The sequence below is a fragment of the Anarhichas minor genome, unplaced genomic scaffold, assembly GCF_050575085.1.
Source record: "Anarhichas minor isolate MPS153535 unplaced genomic scaffold, ASM5057508v1 ptg000087l, whole genome shotgun sequence".
NCBI lineage: Eukaryota > Metazoa > Chordata > Actinopteri > Perciformes > Anarhichadidae > Anarhichas > Anarhichas minor.
The window spans coordinates 3,153,871-3,180,000 of record NW_027466533.1 but is presented as its reverse complement, the minus strand read 5'-3'; the positions used below and the strand labels follow the sequence as shown (position 1 = coordinate 3,180,000).

Sequence of the window (26,130 nt, the reverse complement as noted above, 5' to 3'; positions counted from 1 at the left end):
CTCTACTTCTCTCTTGATTTATTACCTCAGTAAACATTGTAAACATGAGTTTAGGGTCTCAATCTCTAGTTTCAAGTCTTCTTCAATACAGCATGATGTTCATTTAGTAAATTATGGTCCATTCAGAGTCAAATAGACCATAAAGTAGGGTATGATTTAGGGCGGGCTTACTGTGATTGACAGGCCGATGCCGCTACCAGAGCCGTATACGGCGTCTCTACCTCACTCCTGCTCATTCCAAATGCATTGACTTCCGTTAAAAAAAAAAAAAAAAAATGACGACGGCCGTAATTCAAGATAGCGACGGCGAAATCTCCAAACTTGAGACTTCAAAACGTCAGTCCACAAACCAATGGGTGACGCCACGACAACTACGTCCACTTCTTATATACAGTCTATGCATGCTACCCACTACAGTAGCTAGCCTAATGCTAAAATGATGGCACCGGCTAGCCAAAAGTGCTCGCCAAGCTCGCTGCCGTGAAACCAGCTAGCTAACAACTAAGTAGCTAGCTCGGTCGCTAACTAGATACTAAGTTCAAATGGATAATTAAAGTGAATTTCTATATGTATGAATCCGAGTGACTTGGTTACAACAGATATGCTTGATTCCTCTATTTTCTGTTCCCTCAAAGGTTGGCACTGTCAGGACTGTTGGTCAAAAGAGAAAATTTGCGCGTCAACGTTTATCATAGTTTAACTTGAAAAATCAGTGGGAAATTACTTCACAAGCAAATCCACTAATTGCCATGGTTTTCGGTCCCAAAAAGTTTGCGATCGTAGATGCTGGTCCGACTGGGCACTTGAAACGCAATCTAGTTGTTTTTTCTCTTTGCTCGGATCATACACGGATTTGAGGAGGAAAATCAGTCGTGATTCATGTGAGGAGAATAAATGACAGATTGCACCTTTATCTGAGCTTTCAATGGGCAGAGCCGAGAGGGGCCCCGGCACGAGGGGGAGAGGGATGAAGACATCCGCAGAATCTCTCCTCATTACCATTTCAAATGCTCAGAGAGCGAGGCAGACGCGGGAGACAGAGAGAGAGCGAGAGAGAGAGCGAGAGAGAATAAAAGGGGAGTGAGGGAGGGGAGGAAGAAAGAGAGAGTGGGCTTTCATGTGCAGAGGCACGGATCGCGAAACTAAACGAACATGAAATATGCACGGTGTCGGCGGGCTCCGGGAACAGCGCAGAATAGTGCGTGTTAAATAAAATGCGTGCGTGCATGAGGCGGTTCTGCATGTGCAGGTCTGTGGACGAAGAACGGACGCCTGTGCATGTGCTTACGATGTAACAACTGCTGTTTCTGTGAAATTGTGTGTGGCGAGCATGTGAGCCTTGTGTGTACGCATGTGTGCGATTCCGAATTTGCATGTGTGGGTCCGTGTCTGTGGGCGACAGCAGCGAGTGCGGAGAGCCGTCGCTGTGTGCAGCATATGGAGGAGAACACGTCAGGATGCCTGTGCTTATTGGGTCATAACGGGTGTTTCTGTGTGTGTGTGTGTGTGTGTGTGTGTGTGTGCGCGTGTGTGTGTGTGTGTGTGCTAGTAATCAGCATGTGAGCTGTGTGTGTGTGCGTGCCTCTGTCTCTCAGGCCCTCATATCTCTCTGCCTGTGTGTGATAAGCCCGGAGCTTGCGGCGCTAAAACACCAGCGTGAGACAAGCGCTCTGTGCGTCTACAGGCTTGTATGCGTGTGTGTGTGTGTGTGTGTGTGGGGCGGTATGCATAAATTGGCGTGTCTCTCTGCGCACGTCCTTGTGCGCGTGTGTGAGCCCCAGGGGTCTGCCCCAGGCTTATCACACACAGGCAGTGAGAGACGAGCTTCCTGAGAGGGGGAGAGAGGGAGAGAGAGAGGGAGAGAAAGAAAGGGAGGGAGGGATGTGTGGGGGGGGTGTTGTTTGCGCAGCGGTCAGCGCCTTGTTTGTGTAGTCTCAGGTTTTCTCCTCCCTCCTCCCCTCTCCACACACGGAGCGCAAGAAGGGAAAAATGCGAAGGGGGTAGGAAAAAAAAAAATAAAGAGGGAGAGGGAGGGAGGGAAAAAAACGTTCGAGAGAGACGCATAAATCAGAGAGACGAGCCAGCTTCTCTCCAGCACGGCTGACTGAACCCTGCTGCTGCTGCGCTACACCCTGTGCTTGTGCGCGCGTCTGTGTGTGTGTGTGCGTTTGTGTGTGTATATATGAGCGAGGGAGAAAAACAGCCGCCGCCACTGCTAACCACAGTCACCACGGCACATTAGAGGGCCATTAGAACGCGATTATACTCCCAGTGCTTACCTCTCATTCACACTCTTGCTCTCTCTCCCTCTCACTCACTGACTCACACACATTCGCACGTAATCACGGACACACACACACCTCATCACCATAAATGTGTACGACAAACACACACGACCATAAAGCAAGCGGTTAATGAGCGACAAAAAGATACCCACACCTATTTACAGTTCTGTGAAGATACCTCTGCTGGTGATAAAAAAACACACACAAAAAAAAATAAAAATCATCACACACACACACACACACACACACACACACACACACACACACACACACACACACACACACACACACACACACACACACACACACACACACACACACACACACACACACACACACACACACACACACACACACACACACACACACACACACACACACACACACACACACACACGAGTGAGCGACGGGGTGGACATGAGGCACAATCTGCAGCTCAAGTGGCATAAAAACCACTTGGATCAATAAATCAATTTGTAAAATCTGTCAACAAGGGGGGGGGGGGGCTTAGGCTCACAAACACCAGGGGATGAGGGGGAGCGAGGCGGTGGGCCATCCAACTTTAATTAAAAGCTTTCAGAGCAATGGGAGTTGAGAGATTCAGCAGAATATACGCCGGTCTCGTTCTTGTCGTGTATGTGCAGAGAATGAGAGGATCCGGTTTAGGAGCGAACGATCGGCAGCTACACACAAAGAAAAAAGAAAAAAAAAGAAAAAAAACCTCCCGATGCTAGAGAGAGGCAGCGAGCATCAGTCTCCGTATAATGATCCCACCGATCCCTCATGCTGTCTGCGCACGCACTTGTGTGTGTGTGTGTGTGTGTGTGTGTGTGAGAGAGTGTGTGTCACACTTCGCCTCACGGAAAATTAATGAGATGTGAGAGCGGAGCGAGGCAAGAGGAGGGGAGGCGAGGGAAATGTGCGTGTGTGTGCGCTAGGGGGGGAGGAGGAGGAGGGGTGCCAACGACAATCTGAGTCACAAAGAGAGGAAGAGAAAGAGAGCGCTGAGAGGAAAGAAGGGGGGGAGCGGAAACCTAAGAGAGAGAGAGAGAGAGAGAGAGAGAAGCGGGCAAGAGGAGCAAAAAAAAAAAAAGATGGAGTATGGCGAGAAGAAAGCGCGAGTAAGGGAAATGATGCAAAAAACAAAAAGAGTGAGCTAGAAAGAGGAAGAATAGGACAGATGTAAGAGAAGAATGAGATGGAGAAAGACAATTTTGAGAAAAAAAAAAAGAGAAGAACCATGTCTGCCAGAGTCACAGACAGGAACAAAGTAGGGGGAGAAAATGAGCTCAATTTAAGAAGAAGAGAGAGCATGGATTTGTGTAAGTGTGAGGAGAGACAGAGATGAGGCGGGAGGACGACTTTGAGCGGAGCCCATTACCTCGTAGCCCAGCCGCGCCGCTCTCTGGAGCAGAGTCTCGCCGGCATTCTTGTTCACTATCAGCCGACGAGCCTCTGGCGGGATGGGACGCACCGAGGGGGACTCGGCAGGGGGGGCCCTGTGCAGCCCCACCGCCGCCTCCTCCGACTGGAGGCCGCACGCCCTGCCGTTCACCTGGGGCAGCAGGGTCGGTGGACAGAGCGCAGTGGGCGAGCAGGGCTTGACTGGAGAGCAGGGGTAATGATTAGGGGAGGAGGCTCCCTTCCTCGGAGCGCCGCGCTGCTTGCTCAGCTGAGGGGAGAGAGGGAGGGAGAGAGAGAGTTACAGCCACTGCCACATAGCAGGCTGGACACATTCACACGCACACATGGACACACTCATGGGCACGTGGATGAGATTACACACAAGGAGACACTCGCATATAATAGTTTTTTTGGATAAAATAAAGTGGCAAATAAAAAACTGGTAAAAGTATATGACATTGCGTCAGTGGTCACTAGAAGGCCAAAATCCATCCAGAAAAAAAGAATACTAATATTTTTAATAAAGCTCAAAAAGCTATTTATCCTCTTACATATATAGCTCTCTTTTAAATAACACCCACATAAAGCTACATATGGATGGGTTTTTCTTTCTTTCATTCATTCAGTTTTACAACGTATGTATATTTATGTGTGATTATTGTGTATGGAAGCCACACTATATGCGTCACTGAAAGCGTTCACACCGACTGCTCACGCCCCAAACACTGCAGGTTGGCACGCCACTTTTCTTTGACCGCTGAAACAACAGAGCCCTCGGAGCGTAACACACGAGAGAGGGAGTTGCCTGCCTTTCTCTGTGTGTGTGTGTGTGTGTGTGTGTGTGTGCGCGCGAAAAGTGCGTGCCCTCTCAGTGGAATTCCATGTCGAAGCAGCTGTCAGGCTGAGGAGAGCAGCGCGGGCGGAAAACAACTAGCCTCCTTTTTTTCCCTCTTTTTTTCCCCCTCAAATTTTCCCCATGCTCGTTTTTTTCCCCCTCTCGTTTGAACTCGGGCGCTTCATACGCTCCGCCACGGCTGCCACATTCCTCGCTGTGTGTGTGTGTGCGTGTACGTGTGTGTGTGTGCTCGGCGCTGAGTGCGAAGTATAATTGCTCCGGGGTTTTGTTGTTATGTCAGGAATGCTCACAAACACGCAGACACTCACGGCCTTCGGCACGCACACTCGCGCACAAAAACGGCGTCGATGACACACGTTCAGACAATTAAGGGCCCGAGACAAACGCACGTGCATGCAGTCGCTCCGCAGGGAGTCGATAAGGGCACGAGGAGGTCAAAGCTCCAGCAGCCCTCTAAACATTGTAAACATACTTCCTTCCTCCCTCCCTCCCCCCCTACCTCTCCCAGCTGCATAATCAGAGGCGCCGACTGGCATACTGAAACAGACCCCGCTGCTGCAAACATCCAGATGTACCGCGGCCAGGCACCCTATCAGCGCTCACCATGTCATCTTCAGCTGCTCCCAGATCAGCCACGCAACGCTGGCCCGGGCTGCTAGGTGTGGCCTCTTTCCTCCTCTCCCGCTCTCGCTCCCTCTGACTGGTGTGCTTGGTCTTGCACGGCCGCTTGCCCTTGGGTTTGTCCGTGTCACTATGGCGACGGGGCTTGACACAAGGGGTGCCTCCCGCGTGCAGCTCCGGGGCCGGAGAGGGGGGGCCCCTCCTGGGCTCCTTGAGGCCGCGGTCACCCAAGAAGGGGCCCGGCGGGTGCGCTCTGTCCTTCAGCTGGCCGAGGGGGAGGGGAGAAGTAGCTACTCCTGGAGCAAAGAGGGGAGGGGGGGAGAGGCAGAGTGAGAGGCTGATAGTGCGAGAGCTCAGTGGAAGGGGAGGATGGGAAGGTATTGCAAGGCCATCTCTCACCCTCTGTTGGTTTATTAATGAGCGCACAGAGCTGTCTGGGAGCGCAGCATGCCTGCTCGCTCAGAAAAAAAAAGAAAAAAAGAAATTGCAAAAAAATAATAAAAAATACACACATACACACACGGGCTCATATAAACACCCCCACAACGTAACTTGTGCACACTCATTCACTGCAGCAAGGACACCGCTAAGAGTAATCTCCTTAAACAAATGTAGCACTGTCTAGTTCCAGCCTCTAATAATACATATTTACACGAAAAATAAACACCTGCCCTTGAAACCACAATGTCAAAATGCTGTTTAATAGCTTAACGGGATACAGATAACTGCAAAGCATTTCTAACTACTCGGGAACGTGGTCTAGGTCTGATCTGTGTAACAACAGGACCTTTAGAATAAACAGTCAATGAAATCAGTGGTCGGCTGTGAACCAGTGGAGAGGAAAGTGGAATTATACACCTGTAGCAATAGAAACCTTTTAGAATGAGAGATTCTTAACAGTGATGAATGCGTTCTATCCGATTAGTGGAGTCCTGAAAAAAAAAAAGACCACAGCCCTGACAGACACACTGTGGAATAACCACAATCATTGTAAAAACACGGCTGTTGCCAGGGTGATGTTATCTAAAAAAAGGTAAGAGCGAGAAAAAAAAAAGGAAAAGAAATCAGTGGCCAATCAAGGCCTGTGGTTTCTGCAGGAAACATAAAACCAAAATCTCCCCTGCTTTATTCACTTCCTTTAATCTCTCTCCTGCTCTTTTATTCTCTCTTCGTCTGTGCCTCCCTCTGTCTCATTTTGGGCACTTGAACAAGGGAAAGCCCTGGTTTTAATAAGTTAACATGCGCGCACACACACACACACACATTCCCGCCCCCCCTTTCCCTGTAACTGGTCTTGAGGGGAAAAAAAGAGAGAGAATAATCATTGATCACACATTAGTCACACCTGCCCACGCATATCTCCACCAGCCACTTCCCTCATTCGCACTTTCATCGTTCGCACGGAGCCCTATGAAGACAAGCGCAAAAAAAAAAAAAGAAGGGGGGTGGGGGGGGGGGGGGTCTTCAGGTCCCGTTTGTGAATTCTCCTCTGGCAGGAGGAAGTATCCTCTACCTCACTTCCTCTGCCCTCTCCCCAGAAGCCGCACGGGAAATCCCCCCCCAAAGTCAGACCGCTCAACAAGAAAGTGAAACGTGAGCCAAAGATAGATTTCCGTTACCCTAGATGAACTCAGAGATGCAGCAGGGCGGTTTGTGCTGCTGACGGCTCATTCTTACCATTAAGTAGCTTCTCGCAGCCCCATTTCCTGTTGATCTCGGCTCTGTGCGCCGCGGCCCTGTCCTCCTGCTCACCGGGCCGGATCTTGCGCTCCCGCTGGTTCTGGACCGGGGCTGCCAATCGGGGCTGGGGCCACGCCCTCTCCTGTTTGATCAGGGGCCCGTCGGGAGACACCGCACCGGCAGAGGGCTTGCTGAGCCGCAGTCCCTTCAGCTCGATGCAGACCTTGAGCTTCCGAACCTCATCATCGTCATCATCATCGTGGCCGGGGCTGGCCTGCTCGCGCTCATCTGCAGATAACAAACGTAGAATTTGCATTGTTTGCCATCCCTCATATAAAAGATTCTAGAAAAGATTAGATGGAAGAAAATTCTCCTTCATTTACGAAAGGTCACGAAAAACCCAAACAGCAATGCATTGTGGGCGAGCTTTAACCCCGACAGTTTCTATTGCAGGTGTCGGAGTAGGTTTTCACTCCTTCAAAGACGCTACTCTCACCTTCTGCAGCGCATAAAAACTATTTTATGTACACACCCACGACCTGCAGACAACTGAGCACAAAGAACAAAGGCCATTAATCACTACATTCATACGGCTTGTAAAACCCCCTCTAAGCCTGACGTTTACCACGAGTGCACAGAGGCAGCAAGCAGGACGCGAGAACGACAGATTGCGGAGCAAAAAGGGGAAGAGAAGTCAAGAACCGGGCGGAGACACAAAGCAATAACGACTGGAGAAGCAGAGGGAGAGTTCTCCCCCTTGAAATTCACGGGGGACGGGTATTTGACTCGTCTGCCAGTGCCGGGGAGAGCGAGCGCGACACCGCATGCCAGAAAAAAGAAAAAAAAAGGAAACCCAAACAGATGAGGGAAAAAAAAAGAAAAGAGATGAAAAGAGCAGCTTTGAAGAGGGTGGGTAAGCGCGGCGTAGGAACGGGAGAGCTGAGAGAGAGAGAGAGAGAGAATGGCTGTCCCTCTTCCTCGCTTCTCTCTCTCGCACTCCGCTCAAAGGCAGGATTAAACACTTCTCTGAGCTGGCTGCCACACAGAGCGAAAGATGGGACAGGGGGTGGGAAGGGGGAAAGAGCGTGGGGGGGGGGGGGGGGGGGGCAGGTTGAAGGTGGAATTGATTGGGAAAGAGGAAGCGACAAAAGGAATAGAACTTTTTTTTTTTTAAAGGACGAGGGAAGAGACAGTGATCAGCATAATATAGGATGAAGGGGAAAGAGTGGGCAGAATTAGAGAGATGCACGGAAAGCAGAAATGAGGTGGTGGTGGAGGGAGATTTGAGGAAAATGGAAGTGGCATGTGGGTGATGATGCGTGCTCAAGATATTCTTACCCGTAGAAAGCTTGGCCCTTTTCTCCGGGTGGGACACCCTGTCTCCTTCCTCCCACTCCGTGTCCTCCTGTTCGGCCTCGAGGCGGAGCTGGCGTTTCCTGTTGGCTCCAAAGCCGGGGCTGGCCTTCTCCTCGGGGTATCCTCTTGCCGGCGTCAAAGTAGGGGGCAAACAATGACCTCCTTCTGGCTCCCTCTTCACCTTCCTGGCCCCGTCACTGAGCTCTCCTTGGCCGGCCCCCTCACGAGCCCCGTGTCCTGGGGACATGGGCTCGCTCGGGCCCCCGCACCTCTGGAGGACCGGCACTCTGTTGGTGTACGCCGGCCGGACACCTGAGCGAAGCGGAGACAATTGGGCAGGGGAGGAAGAGGAGGGGAGTGGGCAGAGGCGAAAATAAGACACGAGAGGATCAAAGGGAGACAGACGGACCACAAACCAGACAGACAGAGAGCAGGGAAACACGGGGAGGGGGAGGCGAGACAGGGTGTGGGATTGACAGAGGGAGAATGCCAGTTAAACAGCAGCCAGTTTTTATTCTGCTTTAAAGACAGGCAGTAAAACTTTCATGGGGTAAAGACTTTTTAATCTGATGTGAGCCGAGCCAACGGGCCGACGGTTCAGAGCCGCCGCTCGCACTTCCAGCGAGGAAACATCCTGCGCACTCGCTGCACACGGCGACTCCCATCCCCCCCCCCCCCTCCCCCGTCCTCCCCCACGGCATGACCGCACCACGCCCTTCTCACACTGAGCGTGACTCCCCCCCCCCCTCTCCGTGTCTCTCCGTGCCATAATTAGGCTCACACGTCAGCCGCGGCCTCGCTCCAACACACAGCTGGGCTCCCAGCCAACGCAACTCTCCCTTCTCCCCTCTCGCTCTCTTTCCGTCGCACTCTCCCATCCGCTTTCACCCACTGACTACTCCACCCCCCCCCCTCCCCCCTTCACTCTCTCTCTCTCACGCAATCTCTGCCCCTCTTTCCCTCCCTCTCGATCGTCTCTTCACGCAGATAAGCACAAAAGACTTCTTGAAAATAAAACTCCCCCTCTCCGTCTCTCTTGCCGGCTCGTTCGCTCGCACTGCCTAGCTTGTGTAAGAGTGCGCGTATAAGTGTGTGTGTATGTGTGTGCGTGCGTGTGCGCGTGTGTTGAGTCCGTGTGTGTGGAAGCGCTTGTCTTTTTTTAGAGTGACCCGGTCTTGCCTCAGCGTTTGCTGCAAGTGCACGTGAGCGTGTACGCGCGCCTATTGTTTGTGTGTTCCTTTCTGAGCGTTCATTTGCAGAGTGGCTGTGTGTGTGTGTGTGTGTGTGTGTGTGTGTGTGTGTGCGTGTGTGGTGCTGGGTTACTCACCCTCCCTCTCTCCCTGCCTGGTGGTGTGTTGGCAGTGTTCCAGCACTCGCTCTCTATGCTGGCCGTCTGCCAGCTCCCGTCCTGCTGCCGCTGCCGAAGCAGACACGCACACACCGCCGCCCTCCTTCAGCTCCAGCTCCGAGAACCGCATCATTGCCCGCTGTGCGCACACACACACACACACACACACACACACACACACACACACACACATACACACACAAAAATGCAGAGAAAGACCCATGAAACCCACTCATCATCTGCCCACGCCGCACACACACACACACACACACACCTCTCTAAGCCTCAATCTGGCCTCAACAGCTACAGAAGCAAAAAAATTGCGTCAGAAATCACATCGTCTTAAAAATCAAAGAAAATGCCAAGGAAATTAAACCCACACACACAAAACGCACACAGGACAAAAAGGTAGACAGATAAATCACAGGCATGGCATCAAGACACAGATTAGACTACTGCAGCCACTGTGAGTCCATGCTCTCTGGGGCTTAAATCCTGGCATCTCCCTTCCTGAAACATAAACATGGCTAGGAAACATATACATCTAAGCCCTGAGGCAGAGAGAGGAGAGGAAAGAGGAAAGAAGGGAGTGGGGAGAAAAAGGAATGTGCAGCGATACAGAGTACAAAGGAGACAGAGCCCGTCAGAGGCAGATGTGATAAGAAATGTAAAGAACTGACCTCCCAGTTAGCTGCAGGTTGACTTATATTACTCCCCTCTCGTGATATGACTTCCATCTAAGCAATTAGAATGGGGGGCTCAATATATCTGTCCATCATTTCATCTTTTTTTAATGACTTTATGTTACGTTTCTCCACATGTTTCTTTTAACACACAATAGGCAGCCACAATCCCACAAAATGACACAATTAAATTAAAGTGACTCAACAGGTTGATTAACGCTGCATCAAAACTATCAAATGATTTCTGAACTGCATGAGTGACAAATTTGGAAAAAGAGAATCGAAAGAATATGTTCATTTTAAGAGTGATTGATAACGCTGATTCAGTTTTAGAAGTCTTGTTTCTTTAAAAAAAAATCCCAAATAGACTTCCACATCTTATTTGTCCAGAAATAGAGCGTTTGATAGCTTTGTGTTGCAGCTGTGCATTGACAAGCATGACAGACAAAACCACAGTTTTCTAGGGCGTGTTCACAACATAGACAGACATGTGCAACCTATTAAGATATCCGCCTCTGAGCCTGTGGATAATGGAGCGTAGGGTTCGTTTGTGTTTCTATGCTGAACATTGAGCACATAAGGACCCAGAGGTAACGGTCTAAAAGGAATAGCTCAATGTGAGTATCAGAATGTTAGGCGATGATGGCCGACTGTAGGGGACGTTGCTGTGCTGGTGCATTTATAGATGTAACGTGATGTGTGTTAGGAGAGAGGGTCTTTTAGCCAACGGGGTGAGGAGAACTATGTCCTTGGACAGCAACCAGGCAGGGCAGCGTAGGCCATCAGGGGGAGGACGGTTAGGGGAGGATAGCGTCTGGCGGGTGGGGGGGTGGGGGGGGGGTGCATGCAGAAAGCCTAAGAGGCTCCCCAAAGAGGGCAGCTACTGGTTTTTAAAGCACACTGCAAGCCCTCTGCTGCCCCTCACCTCGGGGTTAAGCATAGCCAAAGGCAATGTGAACTGTGAGGCTGCCACAGGCACGCTCTGAAACTACAGTATACGGCTCTATAGCACCAGTCAGCACTAACACATGCTTTAGCCTCAAGGCAGTCACACAAGGACAAGCACGTACGGACACACAAACACGTGCGCATGGAAATAACCTTTCCAATAACTGCTCGCTAATCAACATACAGAGACTGCAGCCCTGGTTAACCTTTGAACTGCCTTCCCTGATAGGGGGCCTCAACTGGCCTTACACCAGCTCACTAGGACAATGAAACTGAGGGGAAGGTCAGGTTAATGGCCAGGACAGTAGCATGACAGCATGTATATTACTCTGTACTGTATTGTTAATACGGCCTGTGCCAATTTCATGCAGGGTTTTGTATTGCAACAAGGGAATAAAGACAGTAGCCCTTGTGGTGGAGGGGGGGGGGGTATCATTCCTGATTAAATGTCAGAACTGAAAGTATGTTTGAAAAGTATGCACATAAGAAACATTGATCAGTATGACTTCTTTCCAACCCACCACCAACTTGAGCCCAATATACCCTGTACTGTATACACACACACACACAAACGCACACACACACACACACGTGTTAATGGCCTTACCTGCAGGGCTCTCTGTTCACGGCTCAGCTTGCTGGAGTCAGCATACAGCTCAGTGGTAACACATTTAAAGCGGTCGCCAACGTAGCCTGAGGAGTTAGCGATCCTCTTGGCCAGACTGGATCTACGAGAGCCTTTAAGTGACGTCAGGCCATCTTCGTCGTAGTCGTAGTCGTCATCGTCATCATCATCCCCTTCTCCTTGAGACTCTCCTAGGTCAACAATGCTGTCTTCCTTTTCCATCTCCCCCTCACACGCTCTCTCCTCCTTCACCACATCTGTGCAGTCCTGAGAGAAGTGAAGAGCTTGGCTGTCTCTGTCCCGTTTGTCCTTACCAGAGCTGCGCTCCCCAGATGTGCGAGCACAGCGCAAGGTGCTCTGGTCTTGGTCGTCGGGGTCGGGGCTCCGCTCCTCCGGGCTCTCCTCGGCTTGGGCGAACTGCCCTGGAGAAGTCGGGGATGTGCTGGAGGTCAACCCAAGACAGCCCGTGTCCTGAAGAGCCTTAGTTTTCCTGAAGGGAGTTTCTGGCTGTCTATCATTGTGATTGGACTTCAGGGTGGGGCTGTGTCCGGAGTGGATCGGAAAAGGATGGGAAAGGCGGTGTTGGTGTTTTGGCTCGTACTCAGTCTTTGTCAGATTTTGGTTACTATGACAACATTCATTTTGGTTAACCTTGCTGCTGGTCTCAGCAGAGGGCTGTTTGTTGACTGTTGGGGAAGACTCAATATCTGTGTCTGAGTGTACAAGGTCAATGCAGACAATCTTTTCTCTGCATGTTACTGAAGAGGGGGGTTTGCTTTGATTGCCACCATGTCCTTGTGCTCCTGCTTCCCTATCAGACTTAATTTGGCTTCCTTCGCCTATCTCTTTCCCAACGCCGTGATCTCTGTGGCCCCCGCATTCTTCAACAACCCCCCTAGGTTTCTCCTGTCCCCGGGGCTTCAAGGTTGCATCTCCCCTTTCTGCCAGCTTGTCTGAGTGCGTTTGCATCAGGGGATGGGCCATCTCCTGTGAGTTATAAGTGAGGTATTCTCCTCCTGGACCAGCTGGGAGGTTGTGGTAGGGTAAAGGGTGTTTTGCTGCTAAGTGGGTTGGGTAAAGGCTGTTGCTGCCCAGCAATACTGGGTGAGGGTAGACTGGGCCTTTTCCTGCAATTGGCAGGGAGTGTAGCGCCATGCCATCGGGGATGGGGTAGTGCAGGTATCTATTGGCATAAGCCAAACTGTGGTTCAGGTAAGCGTCACTTTGAGGAAGGTAAAGGTGGCCAGGGATGTGACCATTCTCTAAACAGGGCCTCTTGTATGCTGACAGTTCTGGAGTCATTTCACCTCTCTTAGCGGTCTGGGAGGACTTCTCTGTTCCCTCTCTGTGGTGGCCTGGGTGTTCTGAATGGCTAGGGCTGTGTTTGACCCACTCGCCATTGGGCTTGGGAGAAAGAGCCCTGGAGCTGACCAGAGAAGAGTGTTGAGTGGAGGACACATTATGGTTGGACTCCCCTGTCCTTGGACAGGATGAGCTACGTTGCTGAGGGAGTACTCTCTCTAGACCCTTGTGTTTGATGACAGAGGGTGAGGAGCCTTTGGCTTGAGAAAGGCCCAGGTCTGTGTTAGGCCTTGGGGAGGGGGGCAAGCCTGGTGTGTGCTGTGTACGGGATGGAGACGGGCTAGGTACAACCCAGGAGGAGTGTAAAGTGCTTATCATTTCTGGCCTTTCTGGGACCTTTGAAGAAGTGCTGCTGACCACAGAGTGTGGGTGGGAGGAAGGAGAGAGGGACAGGTTTTTGTCCTTTAGGAGCTCTCGGCTAGGGGGCAGTCCATAATGTGCGCCAGATGCTAAAGTGTCCATCTTAACTGGGAAACCATTAGGAGGCAACCCAAACTCTAGCATTCTTCCAGACAAATCCAAGGGCTTCTCTGCCGAGTCTTTGGTTGCTTGGGGTTGGTGAGCTGGTCTCTCAAAATTGGGTTTGGAGGGTGACCTGCTGGGTCTCCTCTCAACCCCTGCATTTCTGTTTTCAGATGCCCCGTCTCTTGTCCTAGATTTATGGGGGCTGGGCCGGGCAGGAGAGGGCTGCTCTGATGCCATGCTGCTTACAGAGAATGGATGAGGAATGGACTGTGTGGATGAGGATGAGGCAGATATTGAAGAGTTGGAGGAGGTGGATGGGTGTCCTATTCTAGCAACTGGGCGTTGTAAATCCAGTGAGTTGTCAATAAGGGCAGGAGGAGGGGGAGGCTGGGGAAGGCGAGAAGATGCATGAGGAGGAGAATCAGTAGGTAGACTATTATTATTCCCACTATTGGTGCCACTAGTGTTAGCGCTACTGGTATTATTGTTGTTGCTAGAGCCCTTCCTTGAGGGAGGTCTGCTTGGTCTGCTGCTCCTGCTAGGGGACCGGTCCCTGTCTCTGTCTATGGCAGCCTGATGATGCTGAGGATGAGGGGAAGGTTGGTGAAGCTGCTGTGCAAACTGAGGCGCAACACCAAGCCCCTTGTCCTGGCAGTGGACCATGGATGTGGGGGCCACTGTCACTGTAGGAATCCTCATAGGAGGCGCCACCAAGGGAGAAGAGATGGGGGAAGGAGGATAATGGGGCATATAGTAGAGCCTCTCAGCAGCAGCAGGGTTAACATTGCCCCCCTGGGATGCACACAGAGACGGGTATGCCAGGTGCTGGGCAAGATAGGGGTTGGGTTGGCTGAGCAAGGAGGCTTTGTACATGTTTAGAGCCGCGTACTTGGATGTGTCCATGAAGGGATACATGCTGGTTTCAGGGTAGGGGCTGAGCCAAGGCAGGCGGAGGTAGCTGCCACCAGCGCCTGCCAAGCCCAGTTCAGATGCCTTTTCTCCAGGCCCTAACCTGCGTTCCAAGCCTAGACCTTCAGCTCCATGAACCAGCACAGGCTTGTGGAAACCTTGAGGAGTGCCCTTGTACAGACCCAGGTATCCATTAGTGGGCTTACGACTGTCCAAGGGGCCATCAGGCTTGTAGATGAGCTCTGGGAGACCATCCCTGTTATAAGTGAGGGGGAGGGAGTGCGTCTCTCGGCTTTTCTCCGCTGGCAGTGCTCTGATGCCTGGGTATACAACCCCACCATGGAGACGAAGACCGTCGTGCATCAGAGTGCCTCGGTCCAGCCCCATCGCTGCCAGGGGCGTCAACCTTGCATCCACCTGTGCCAAAAAAGGGGGTGACCAGAGAAGTAAATGTGACTCAGATCCCTCAAGAGAACATTTGGAAAATCTCACACTGAAAGCACGAACTATGAAACAATGACTGCTAAACAAAGCACAAAAGAAAAATTGCTTAATGTTTTAGTTCTGTGGCGTGCATGCACATAGTGAATCAGACCAAATGGTTATTTCCAGGTAATAATGACTAACGCGACAACTGAGTGTAAACAGTACTTAAGACAAGCACGGGGACTTGCCATGTTTTGTGTGATGTGGTTCCCTTGTCTTAGTTCCAGGTTGGTTTGTGTCTCAGCATCGACATCACGAACAGATGTTGCCCTGTGGAGATGAGCAAACAGTTAGCAGTCAGTGTCTTGGCTCTGATGCAGGCACGCACGCACACCACAGCTCTGTTGTAACCCCAAAAAAAAAAATTTGACAGGGGAAAAATGTCGGTTCATAAAATCTCCAAAAGAGAAATTAGATAGAAGTATTGCACATTCGTTAATTTCTGGGTCAACATTTAGATTACGGGGAGTAGGGCAAATTTACAAAGAAAGGAATGGTAACAGCATTGTAAGCTACAGTCAGCCTTCCTTTCACTCTCACACATACACACACACGCACACATCTCCACTGAAGTAGTCAGTGGAGATGAAAGCACTGTGTGGGCTCCCCTCCCATCCATCAACACCCCTCAGCCACCCCCATCCTCCTCTCCCCTCCCCTGACCCCCATCCTGCCCACCCCGTGGGCTTGACGTGCATTGTGGGGCTGCGTCTATTCAGTCACGTTCCCCACACACTGGTTCTTCAGTGCCCTCTCTGACCCGCTCTCTTGGCTGCCTCAGTCAGCGGAGCGAGGGAAGATTATACATCAGAGACCACTTCGGTGGGAGACCATTTGCCGCCCGCCAACGCAGAGCCACGGATCAACAAACTCTCCCACCAAAGAACATGCGCAAAAGTATAGTACGCAAGAGAGAAAGAGACAACTGTGTATAATTTGCAATAAACAAAAATAGATTCAGTTTGAGAAGGAATTACGTGGAGAAGTATAAAGAATAATACGACCACTGAGGTGAAAATGGTGTTTCTTGTTTTTTGTTTTTGATCACAAGAGAAACGACAATAAGCAAAAAAACATCAAGATCTCTTTGTATGTGAAATGTCCTTTATCTGTAATTTTTTGGTATATATTTGAATTTCTTTAAAGAACTGGAGCACAACAGAGCAATTACTCTATGTTAAGGAGATATTGAATAAGTAACAAGAAGATTGCTATCATTTATTCATTAGTGCAACATTTTAGGAGATTTAATAATTGGTCTTTGACATTAAATCTGTGCTTTTATCAGCGGGGTGCCGATTGGGGCTGGATTTTACAACGTTATTAGATTAAAAGATACAAAGATAGGTCTTACCAGGACTAAATACAATTTGGGGGAAGCAGATAAACCACATGTTATTTTTTGACAAATGTATATTCATACAATGCCTCAAATGTCTGTAAGTAGCACAACTTATGTCAAATGTGAAACATGTTGACTTTTATTGATATGCACATTGAGCTCGCTCTAAACTTAATGTACTTTCAAAGAAAAGAAACTCAATGTACACATTTTTTAACAGCAAATTTACAGCACTTCTTTTCTCCAGTTTGTATTTACGTTATGGTGTCAGTTCAGTAGATATAGAAATCTTACTTTGTGGCAATACTTTGTATTACTGAGTGAAGGATATCACACTGCAAAACAACGCAAATTTGTTTTTCATAAAATATTGTTGTACAAATGGCAACATTGAGAGATCACTGAGCACTTGTGAGCCTCATGAGTGGAATCTTAAAAACAACAAAGTGGTCTGAATTCAAGAGGCCATTTCAAAATCCTGAAAAACTGGTAAAACAACAACGGTGAAAAGGTGAAACTACTGCTCCCACTTGGCAGATTATATTTGAAAAGGGAACATTTAAGTTTTCATTGATGACTCGTTAGGGTGGACATTTCTGCAAGGTTAGGGGAGCCAGTGCAGGAATGAGGTGGGGGGGGAGAAGTGCCTTTAAATAGTAAAAGTGAATCCTCAGCGGTGTTGAGAGCAGCAGGGAAACTTGGCTCCTCGATCATCGCAGAGAAACGCCCCTGAGCCTCGCTGCTGGCACGCCACTTTTATTGCCGTGACCCGGGGCCCATTAATCAGCCTGTTGCGGGGCCCCTCGGCGCGGCTCCTCCCTGCCCCAGCGCTCCCATCCCCCAACAGCTCCCACAACATCCGCGTCTGACGGAACTGAAAACAGTGTGCGTGCTCGGATAAAAAAAAAAAAAAAAAAACTGCCAGTGTCGATACGAATGTGCGTGCAGCCATGTGAAGGTTGGATTTGTGTTACACAGACAACCGTTAAGAAATCACACCAGTCCCGTTGCTCGTATTTCCTGGAGCGTCACATGCACCTCTCTTACACACACACACACACACACACACACACACACACACACACACACACACACACACACACACACACACACACACACACACACACACACACACACACACACACACACACACACACACACACACACACACACACACACACACACACACACACACAAAAAGTCTGCGCTCCACGAGACCAAACGTGATAATGAAAAAAAATAAGCCTCTTAAACAAACGCAGATTGTCAATGACACGCTGGCTTTCTGGACATTTCCGTTTAACCTAAACGCAACCTTCACCGCTTTAATGAAATATCTGTCCTTGGCATAAAGCCGGCGTCTGTGCTGCTTTTCCAGAAAAAAAGAGAAAAACAGGAGAGAGAGAGAGAGAAAGAGGGACGGGCTCACGTAAAACAAAAAGACAGTCGGCTGTCTTAAAGGCCTGTCATTACTTTACTTCACAACGTGCGCACCGTGCCGATGACCGAGTAGTTTTGCGCGGCCGCGGCGCCTGTCATTTCCATGAAATGAATAGTAGCCCCGTCCAGAAAAGATGAGAGGCTGCGCAGGGCCTCAAGGTCAGGATCAAGCACTTGGCGGCATACTGCACGCACCGCTGGGAATAGCCTCTATATGACACAGCCTCTCTGATGCACTGTACACTCTAAATAAAAAGAAAACTCAAAAAAATGCCGCAAAACGCGCGGGACAAAGCGCTCTGTTGAGCACAATGATGCCGTTACAATCCCATATAGCCAGAGGAAACATAGACAGGTTTCTAATTCCCCCGAATAACCTCTTTTTCAATAACCGTTAAAAAATATTATTGGAAGATTATTGTAAATATTAATGGTATTTAGATTATATTTCATGATGCAAAATTATTATTTTTTCCGATGTATGTGATTTTCGTACCTAGCATTTGCAACATAGCCAATAACGTGTAGCCACAGAATTGCATCGACTTGATTAGGCTTTTGTGAAAAGGACTTCGGCACGTTGCAACTGTCATGTCGTCACCGACACAATATGACAGCAGGAAAACAGGCTACTTTATCACAGATTCATTCTGGTCACAACCACATTTCTTAAGTGCTGCTGTTGGTTGAAAAGCTGCATTTGAAATAGATTTTGTTCATGCTAGTCTGAGTCAGGTCCAAACGACTATGCAAGACACCATACAGAATATTATGGGCAACCATCTGGAAAGCTTGTGTGGCTCGCAGTAATTAAAACAAAACAACTAAAAAACACCTTACCCATCCCGGGATGAGGGTAATGTTGCATTAAAGGCACCATGAAGTCCATGAAAGAGACGTGTCACGCCTATTCCAAATCTCATGTTTATAATTTCTCTAAAATCTGAAGATTAAAAAAAAATTAAACTGTTGTTGCCTGAGAATATTCTGGGAAGAAATTCTTCCATGATGTCACGTATAAGTGGAGGGAGAGAGATAGGAAAGGAGGAAAAGGCAGTGTTGACGCTCATCCCCGCTGCTAAGAATAGTTTGCGCAACAAACAACTCCCTACGGCCGCCCAATCCATCACAGTGGTCGGCAGCAGCAGCAGGAGGGAGGGGGGGGGGGGGGGGGGGGCGGGGGGAGGGAGCGCAGCGGTCGGCGTTGCGTTTATAAACCAGACCGCTGGAGCGGAGCCCCGACTTGCACCATTAACCAGAAAACCACCGGGCGTTTTTCGCGGAACCTTTAGCTCTGCATTCCGGTATTGTCTGCTTCTTCTCTTTTAAGGGAGGAAGAGTAAAAAAACAAGGGCAGAGGGAAAGACTGATAGAGAGAGAGGGGGGAGGGAGGGAGAGAAAACAAACTCGCTTCTCCCTCTTTTCCCTTGTTTCCTGTTTCTGACGACAATTACTTGAACTCAGCGTGACCCGCGGCGCATGCACGCACCGGCACCACTCATCGCTTCCTCCAGGACGGAGGCCTCTATTCCCCGTGCAGCGCAGTGGTTACGTGCGCACCGGTGATGTGTGTGTGTGTGTGTGTGGGGGGGGGGGGGGGGTCTATCACCAGCAGCAGCTTCCTCTCTCTTTTTCAAGTTAGTAAACGCAGATCCACATTTAAAGAAAACGTAGGGCCATCAATCATTCATAAACACCTCGTGCGCTTGCTAATCTGTTCGGGTAGTTGAACGGGGAACCGGGAACGTGGGTCTCGCTGTGTAACGGCGCCCCTCGCGCTCTTTGTCCCTGGAGCTTTGCCAGGCTCTCTGAAGCGCAGAGCTCCGTTCAGCTCTGAAAAAATGCAGTGTGACGCAGGATAATCTCCGCAGCGACGGGGGTGGGGTGGGTATAAACAGGGATTAAATGTGGGCGCGCGCATGCACACACACACACACAACCGTGAGGTTGTGTGCGTGTGTGCCAAAAACGAAAGGAATTCTGCGCACACTGCCGGTGAACAAAATAGAAATCAGCGGGAACAAATGTGAGAAAACATTAAGCGCAGACCAAAACTACAACCTGACTACTAAATACACAGCCTCAGGGCCTCACTCTCACCTGAGAGAGAGCGAGAGCGGGAGAGAGAAAGAGAGAGAACGCGTGCCCAATTTTAATTGTTATTGATCATCGGGCTGACGTGTGCCAAATGGCCCCATTGATCATCTCGATGTAGACTCGGGAGTCCAGATATGGGAAGTCGACGCGCTGCCTCTCGGTGTAGTTTCTGATACAACAGGAGCGTGCAGACCGAACGGAGGCAGCGGGGATAATCGCTGCAGGGAGCCGCGGGGAGCGCGCTGCTGGTGGAGCGCAGAGCTGGAGGGAGCCGGCGGCGTCTCTTCAGCTGTCACATTATTAGCAGCCGAGCTGTAAACAAAGGGGCCCCTTGGTCCTCCCCGGGCTGCTGCACAGCCGCATGCAAGTCGGTGCACGGTGCAACCCCCCCCCCCCCGCCCGCCCGCCCGCCCTCGGCAGCACGGCCGTCAACAACGTCGACATTGTGAGGCCTCCCCCCCTTCCCCGTGCTGTCACTGGGGCCCGGGCGGCGGCCGCTCAACTGGCTCTATTCATCCCGGGCCAAATGGGGACTAAATGGCCCTTTATGCCTCCAAAGGACCCGATTGTAATGGGGACGCGCGGTCCCGCGTTTACCGGAGGTTTCTTGACTTTCCTTTGAAATGCCGGCGCTGCTTTCATGTGTTGGATGTAAGCACATTACGCTAAAGGAACCCCCCCCCCCCCCCCATGTATAGGATGAATAGCCTGTATAAAGAGGTTTATATATTGGTGCTGCGTAAAGACGTACATAACGCTAAAAGAGCATCAGTTTAAAACAGGTGCTGACTCAGCGTGAGGTAAACCAAGCTTCCACACCTCTGACATGGCCTACATGTCGGGCTTTTAAAAAGGTCACGTGCATTGTGGGTGACATATGAGGAAATGAGGCTACATGTGAGGCCCCAAGTTCAAAATAGAATTCAGTCTTTAAAGAAATTTAAAAACGTACTTAAGGTGTTTATCTCAGCCGATCGGTGCTTTGAAGACGGTTGCATGTGATAAACTCCTATCGCCCTCACCCTGCCGCCGCGCAGCGCAGCCGAGCGTCTGTGGTGATTGCGTCAGATGGATAGATGGACGCCCGAGGCGCCGACGCATACAAAACAAACGAGGCCTGATCAAGACCGAGCCTGCACCGACTCAAGAGGAGGGAGGTGATGCGTGTCATCATCACTCCACTGCTAAATCAATCTTCCGACGGGCCAGAGCGAGGTCAGTCAACTAAATACAATCCGGGAGATTTCGAGTTTTAACTACCCTGAAAAAAACACAAAAACATTCCAAATGTTGCTCCCGGAGACACGATTAACAAAAAATGTAACACTAATTATTGGGCTTAAACTGCCATCAGAAATATATGTGTTAATATGCCAGACACGTGTTAAGAGTCGAGAATAATGTGGGATGATTTTTTTCTGCGGGGCCGTAATGACAGCCTCTGTGACGGCGAAACAGCGCTGGGGGGGCCGACACATCTCTGCGGGGAAGTGATCCGTGCGCTCCAGACCTCGTCGAAACAAAAAGCTTTGTGAAGCGTTGCGAGAGAGCGAGAGAGCGAGAGAGAGAAAGAAAGAGGGGAGGAGGGGGGGGGCAGCTCTCCCGTTTCATCGCGAGGTCCCGGGAGGCCAGCACGGAGCATAGCTTCAATCAAACCGTGACGTCTCCTCCGGGAGCAGCGCAGCGCCTGGAAAACCGATCTCTCCTCGGCTCTCTGCCGTGCCTCCGCTTTTTTTTGTTCACACGCACCTCGCCTCAGCAGCGAGCGCAGCGCCGGCAGCGACGAGACTGTTGTTTTATATCCAGGCGAGAGCGAGAGAGCGAGAGAGCGAGAGAGAAAAAAAAAACAAGCGCGAACACAATAAGATAGACCTCATGTCTCCGGCTGGATATAAACAGAACACGGGCGTTTCTTTTTTTTCCTTTTTGGTTGACGGCTTTTCTGCGCATTTCCCCGCCCGCTGTCCCGACACGTTAGAGCGGGGTTTGATATGCAAAAGTAGTCCCGTGGTTTTATTGACGCGCTTTCTATCCGTGCGCGATATTCCCCGCGTGGTCCTTATTGATTCCAGAGAAAGCAAAGCGGACAAACAGCAGATTAATGGGTATAAAAATGGAGGTGGCGTGGTTGTCCCTATACCCCCCCCCCCAGGAGCACACATCCACCGCCACACAGCACTCAGCATGACAATATGGCCCAGCAGGCACGAGGTTTGGTGATACCTTCAGAGACACCGACCCACACTTTGATTGTCTGACTGTGTTGGAGAGACGAGGTGGCCGAGATGAGAGTGACCGTTAAAGCCATGTCTGCATATTTCTAATAGGAAGTCATTTCTTATTAAATCAATAAATAAATAAAAACTCTATATTTGGTTCGGAGACCATCCTTGACCCTGCACTTTGAATGCCATAAAACACCGTTTTTGGGACGAAGTGTGAAGTCATCTCGCATAAAAGGAGGGGGTGAGGAAAATCAGTATGTCAATCCATAATAATAATAATAATAATAATAATAATAATAATACCGGCGCAACGTTCCCGCCCTGAGCAGGCTGTGAAAGAGGCCCCAGCAGTAAGCAGCCCTCCCCGCTCTGTGCTTTCAACACCTGGGAGATAGATCAGCCCCACGCTGACTGCTCAGCGCGCAGTGGAAAAATGATGCGCGAAAACGGCTCCGATGCGTAGGCCATAGCGCTATAAATAAACTCGGCCCACACAAAAGTATTTGTTTTACGCTTTCCACAACAGTCGGGGGAAACGGGCTCCATTACCAAAAAAAAGATCAGACAGCAGTTAAAATAAAGAAGCAAGAGTCATGAAGAAGGCTGTGGTAGCTGTGAAAGGTTGTGGGGCGTTAAGAGAGAGGCCGAGGACAGGTAGGAGATATCTGAAGGCGACGAAACGATATTATTGTCATGGTATAGCTGATTCATTCCCAACACCAAATCAAGATGAGAAAAAACACTATTGTGGCAGGAATAGGAACCTAAACCTAAAGACATGCCTTGATTGACACGCAAAAAGAAGTCCCTATGTCCCCATTATGTCAAAAACATGGCAAACTCAAGAGGAACACGCGGAGCAGTGTGAACAGCGTGTCATTTGGACAATTTGGTAAATAATTAGCCATATGGTTTTATGGGTCACTTTATGATCCTCAAATTAGAAATCCGTATTCTCTCCGCTGATTTTGTATTATTTTAAAACCAGATCAAATTTCACTGGAGTCATTCACCCTATACCTCGCCGTACCAATAGGGACAATACATTTAAATACAATTAAGCCTTTATTCTGCTTGAAATCCCCCCTGAAGTATAGCCTCCACCCCCCACCACTTAATCCCTCCCGCTCCGTTCCCTCGAAAAGGGTCCCAAACACGAGGTCCTGCTCTTTGCGCGCGTCAGCCGCTTGCGTTATGACCGATCCTCTGCGCTGTAATATACGCTTTTCTTCTGCGGGGCCGAGGCGGTCTTTTATAGTGGCTGCTTCCCTCACTAAGCTCGTCAATGAGCTGGAGCCAGCCGATATGAGGCACATCGATCGTCCTAAGAGAGCGTCCCCTAATTAGTGCCTGTGTGGCTGCAGGACAGGCAGCAGGCGCGGCGGCGGTAGCGGGGAATAAAAACAACAACAACAACAACTGCGATGTGAGCCGTCCTCGATGCGATGGAGAGTGCGGTCCTGACAAAGTCGCTTGGAGACAAACATCCCGGTTAAATGCGGCTCTGTTGCTCGTGAAATGTGGGCTATGCGCAGCCCCGCAGAGGAGCTTTAGAGACTCGCTGGGAAAAGACGGTTCAGTTTGGAACACGTCCAACGCGCCTTGCGGCACTTATTTCAATTAAACGTCAACTTTATAGGACGTGGTTCGTCGCTGCCGCCCACAAACTGCAGTACTACAGTGAGGGGAGGGGGTCTATAACTGGCGCTACACGGATCCACCGTGCGCAAAGGACCCCCGCAAAGCAAAGACTGCACGCAAGAGTGGAAGACAACATACCGCAGCGCAAAGTCACAGCAGAGAACACCTGCAAGACACCAAGTGTGTGGTGGCAGGATGCCAGAGCGGTTTCCATCAAGTAAGACAGGAAGGTGAGCGGTGCAGCCCCCCCACCACTACCTTTGGGACTGATGAGACAACTGATCAACGTCCACTCTGTCCCAAACAAAGTCTCCCCCCACCACCACCACCACACACACACACACACACACACACACACACACACACACACACACACACACACACAGCAGCCACGCCAGCACACGCACACACCGCGGGGATGCCCTCCAACTGAACTGAACCTATAAACGAGAGCAGCACCGCTGGCTTCCCGTTGGCAGGGCGAGGCTGGATTCCGTAACCTTGTTTAGCGCAGAAGCTCCGTGTGCGCGCACGCACACACGCACACACTCATACCGTCGCCCCACAGGCTCTCTCGCGCACTTCAGTACTAAAACGGAGTGCGAAAAGCCGGAATTTTCACAAGCGAGGACGGCGCCACTTTCAAGTCCGCTAATCTCCGGGACGTCCTTCTCACCTCCCTCCGGCTGACAGGGCAGTTGTAAAAAAAGAAAAGAAAAGGGAAAAAGAAAAAAAAAAAGAGGCCAAGCTCACGGTCGGATCATTACGTGTGTGCGCGCGCGCGCGCGCGCGCGCGCGCGCGCGCGCGAGTGTTATTTATCAACCACATGCCACTGCCCCGCCGAAACGCACAAAGACCACCCTATGCGCTATTCTTAGAAGTGGCCGATCCTCTCCCCGGTCTCTGCGCACAACACCGGGCTGTCGCGTTCAGATTCAGCCCGACCGTCTTTCATTTACAACACACTATATTTAAAAAAATAAAATAGAAAACACAGTGGTCGTTTAAAAAGCACATGAGCTGTTGTGTACAGTTACAGTTTGAAAGATTCAGAGCAAAGTGTGCGTTCTCTGTCCTCGTTCAGGAGGTTTCCACATCGCCAAAGACACACGCGAAGAGAAAACACATTTGGGTTTGTCATTGATTGCCTCACCTGGTTAATTGGTGCTAGTTCCAGCCGTCGTCCGTGCGACCCCAAACTCACGCCTTTTTCCTGTTTTTCTCCCAAGTTAACTGGGAGGACAGCGATCCGTGCGTACACGTAGAGAGCAGCCCGGTCACGGTCCCGTCTGCTGGAGACACGCAATCCCGGCCAAAGAAAAAAAACTAAAAAGTGTCTAACAGGTTATCCACTTGTCACGAAACAAAACAAGTCTCACAAATAAAAGCTCTCGGTCCTTATTCTACTGTTTACGGGAAACTCTCCTCCGTTACCCGATATTTCGAGCGGACTTTTCTGCTGCTGCAAATGTCACTTGGGTTGCCATAAAGCGACAAAAAAAGAGATCCTGCGCGGAGGGGGAAAGAAACGTCAGAGTGTAGAGAAATCCACTAAAGAAGATCCGTTAAGGTCCGGCAGAGGCGATGCGCCGTGTGGCCCGGGCTCCCCACAGGATACAGGTGGCGAGGTCGGCGGACTCGCGGAGAAATTAATTCAGCTCGGCCGTACCTCGCAGCAGCGCCATGTTGGGTTTCAGCGGAGCACGCCGTCCTCGGAAAAAGCCCCCTTTTCTCCCGCTCTCCGTCACTCCATGTCCTCTCCGACAACCGGAATACCCGAGTCTCGGAAGGTTTTCTGAAGGTTATTCCGTGTGGTCCCGCGTTTCGCTGGAGGAGCGCAGAGAGAACACCAACCGGGTTCGAGACCGAGGACGCGCGGAGCCGTATGGGGAGTGCCGCACAGAATGGATGAACGCTGCCGAGACCGAGCGACTCGCTCCACTCCCACTCGCGCAGACTCTACCCAGAAGGCCAGTCGGGAGACCGCAATTACCATAAGCCTCCAGCGCACGGCACTGGCTGCGCGCGCACGCACACAGAGAGAGAGAGAGAAACAGACACACAGAAAAACACACGCGCACACACACACACACACACACACACACACAAGCTCCGCTGAAACTCCAAAACAGGAATAGGCGAGGTTTTAACAGCAGAAATAAGGTAGAAATTAAAGTCAAATATATTATATAGCCAAATAAAGCGTAATAATAGTCATAATAACAACATTTATATATTTTGAATTACATTTTTTAAATGTATCTTTTTAATTAAGGCAACAAATAGATATTTAACTAAAGGGAAAGTGCACAATTCCAATAGTTATGTTGACATAGAGACCAACACATATATTCCC

At 50.3% G+C, this 26,130-nt stretch overlaps 1 protein-coding gene across 2 annotated transcripts in view; it reads right to left on the bottom strand.

Moving 5' to 3' along the window:
* The window catches only part of bcor (BCL6 corepressor), a 33,537-nt gene extending 7,638 nt beyond the window's left edge, over positions 1–25,899 (bottom strand). Inside the window, exons 1-9 of one of the 2 annotated variants that reach the window (XM_076081787.1) lie at positions 24,928–25,899; positions 15,217–15,298; positions 11,789–14,959; positions 10,231–10,287; positions 9,530–9,689; positions 8,185–8,514; positions 6,844–7,134; positions 5,149–5,462; positions 3,667–3,957 (exon numbers count right to left, since the gene is read on the bottom strand). In XM_076081787.1, the coding sequence (XP_075937902.1) occupies positions 3,667–3,957; positions 5,149–5,462; positions 6,844–7,134; positions 8,185–8,514; positions 9,530–9,689; positions 10,231–10,287; positions 11,789–14,959; positions 15,217–15,219 (4,617 nt within the window). In that variant the 5' untranslated portion in view covers positions 15,220–15,298; positions 24,928–25,899. The remainder of the gene's footprint in view (positions 1–3,666; positions 3,958–5,148; positions 5,463–6,843; positions 7,135–8,184; positions 8,515–9,529; positions 9,690–10,230; positions 10,288–11,788; positions 14,960–15,216; positions 15,299–24,927) is intronic. The other variant, XM_076081788.1, reaches the window with a different exon arrangement.
* Between the last annotated feature and the right edge of the window lie 231 nt (positions 25,900–26,130).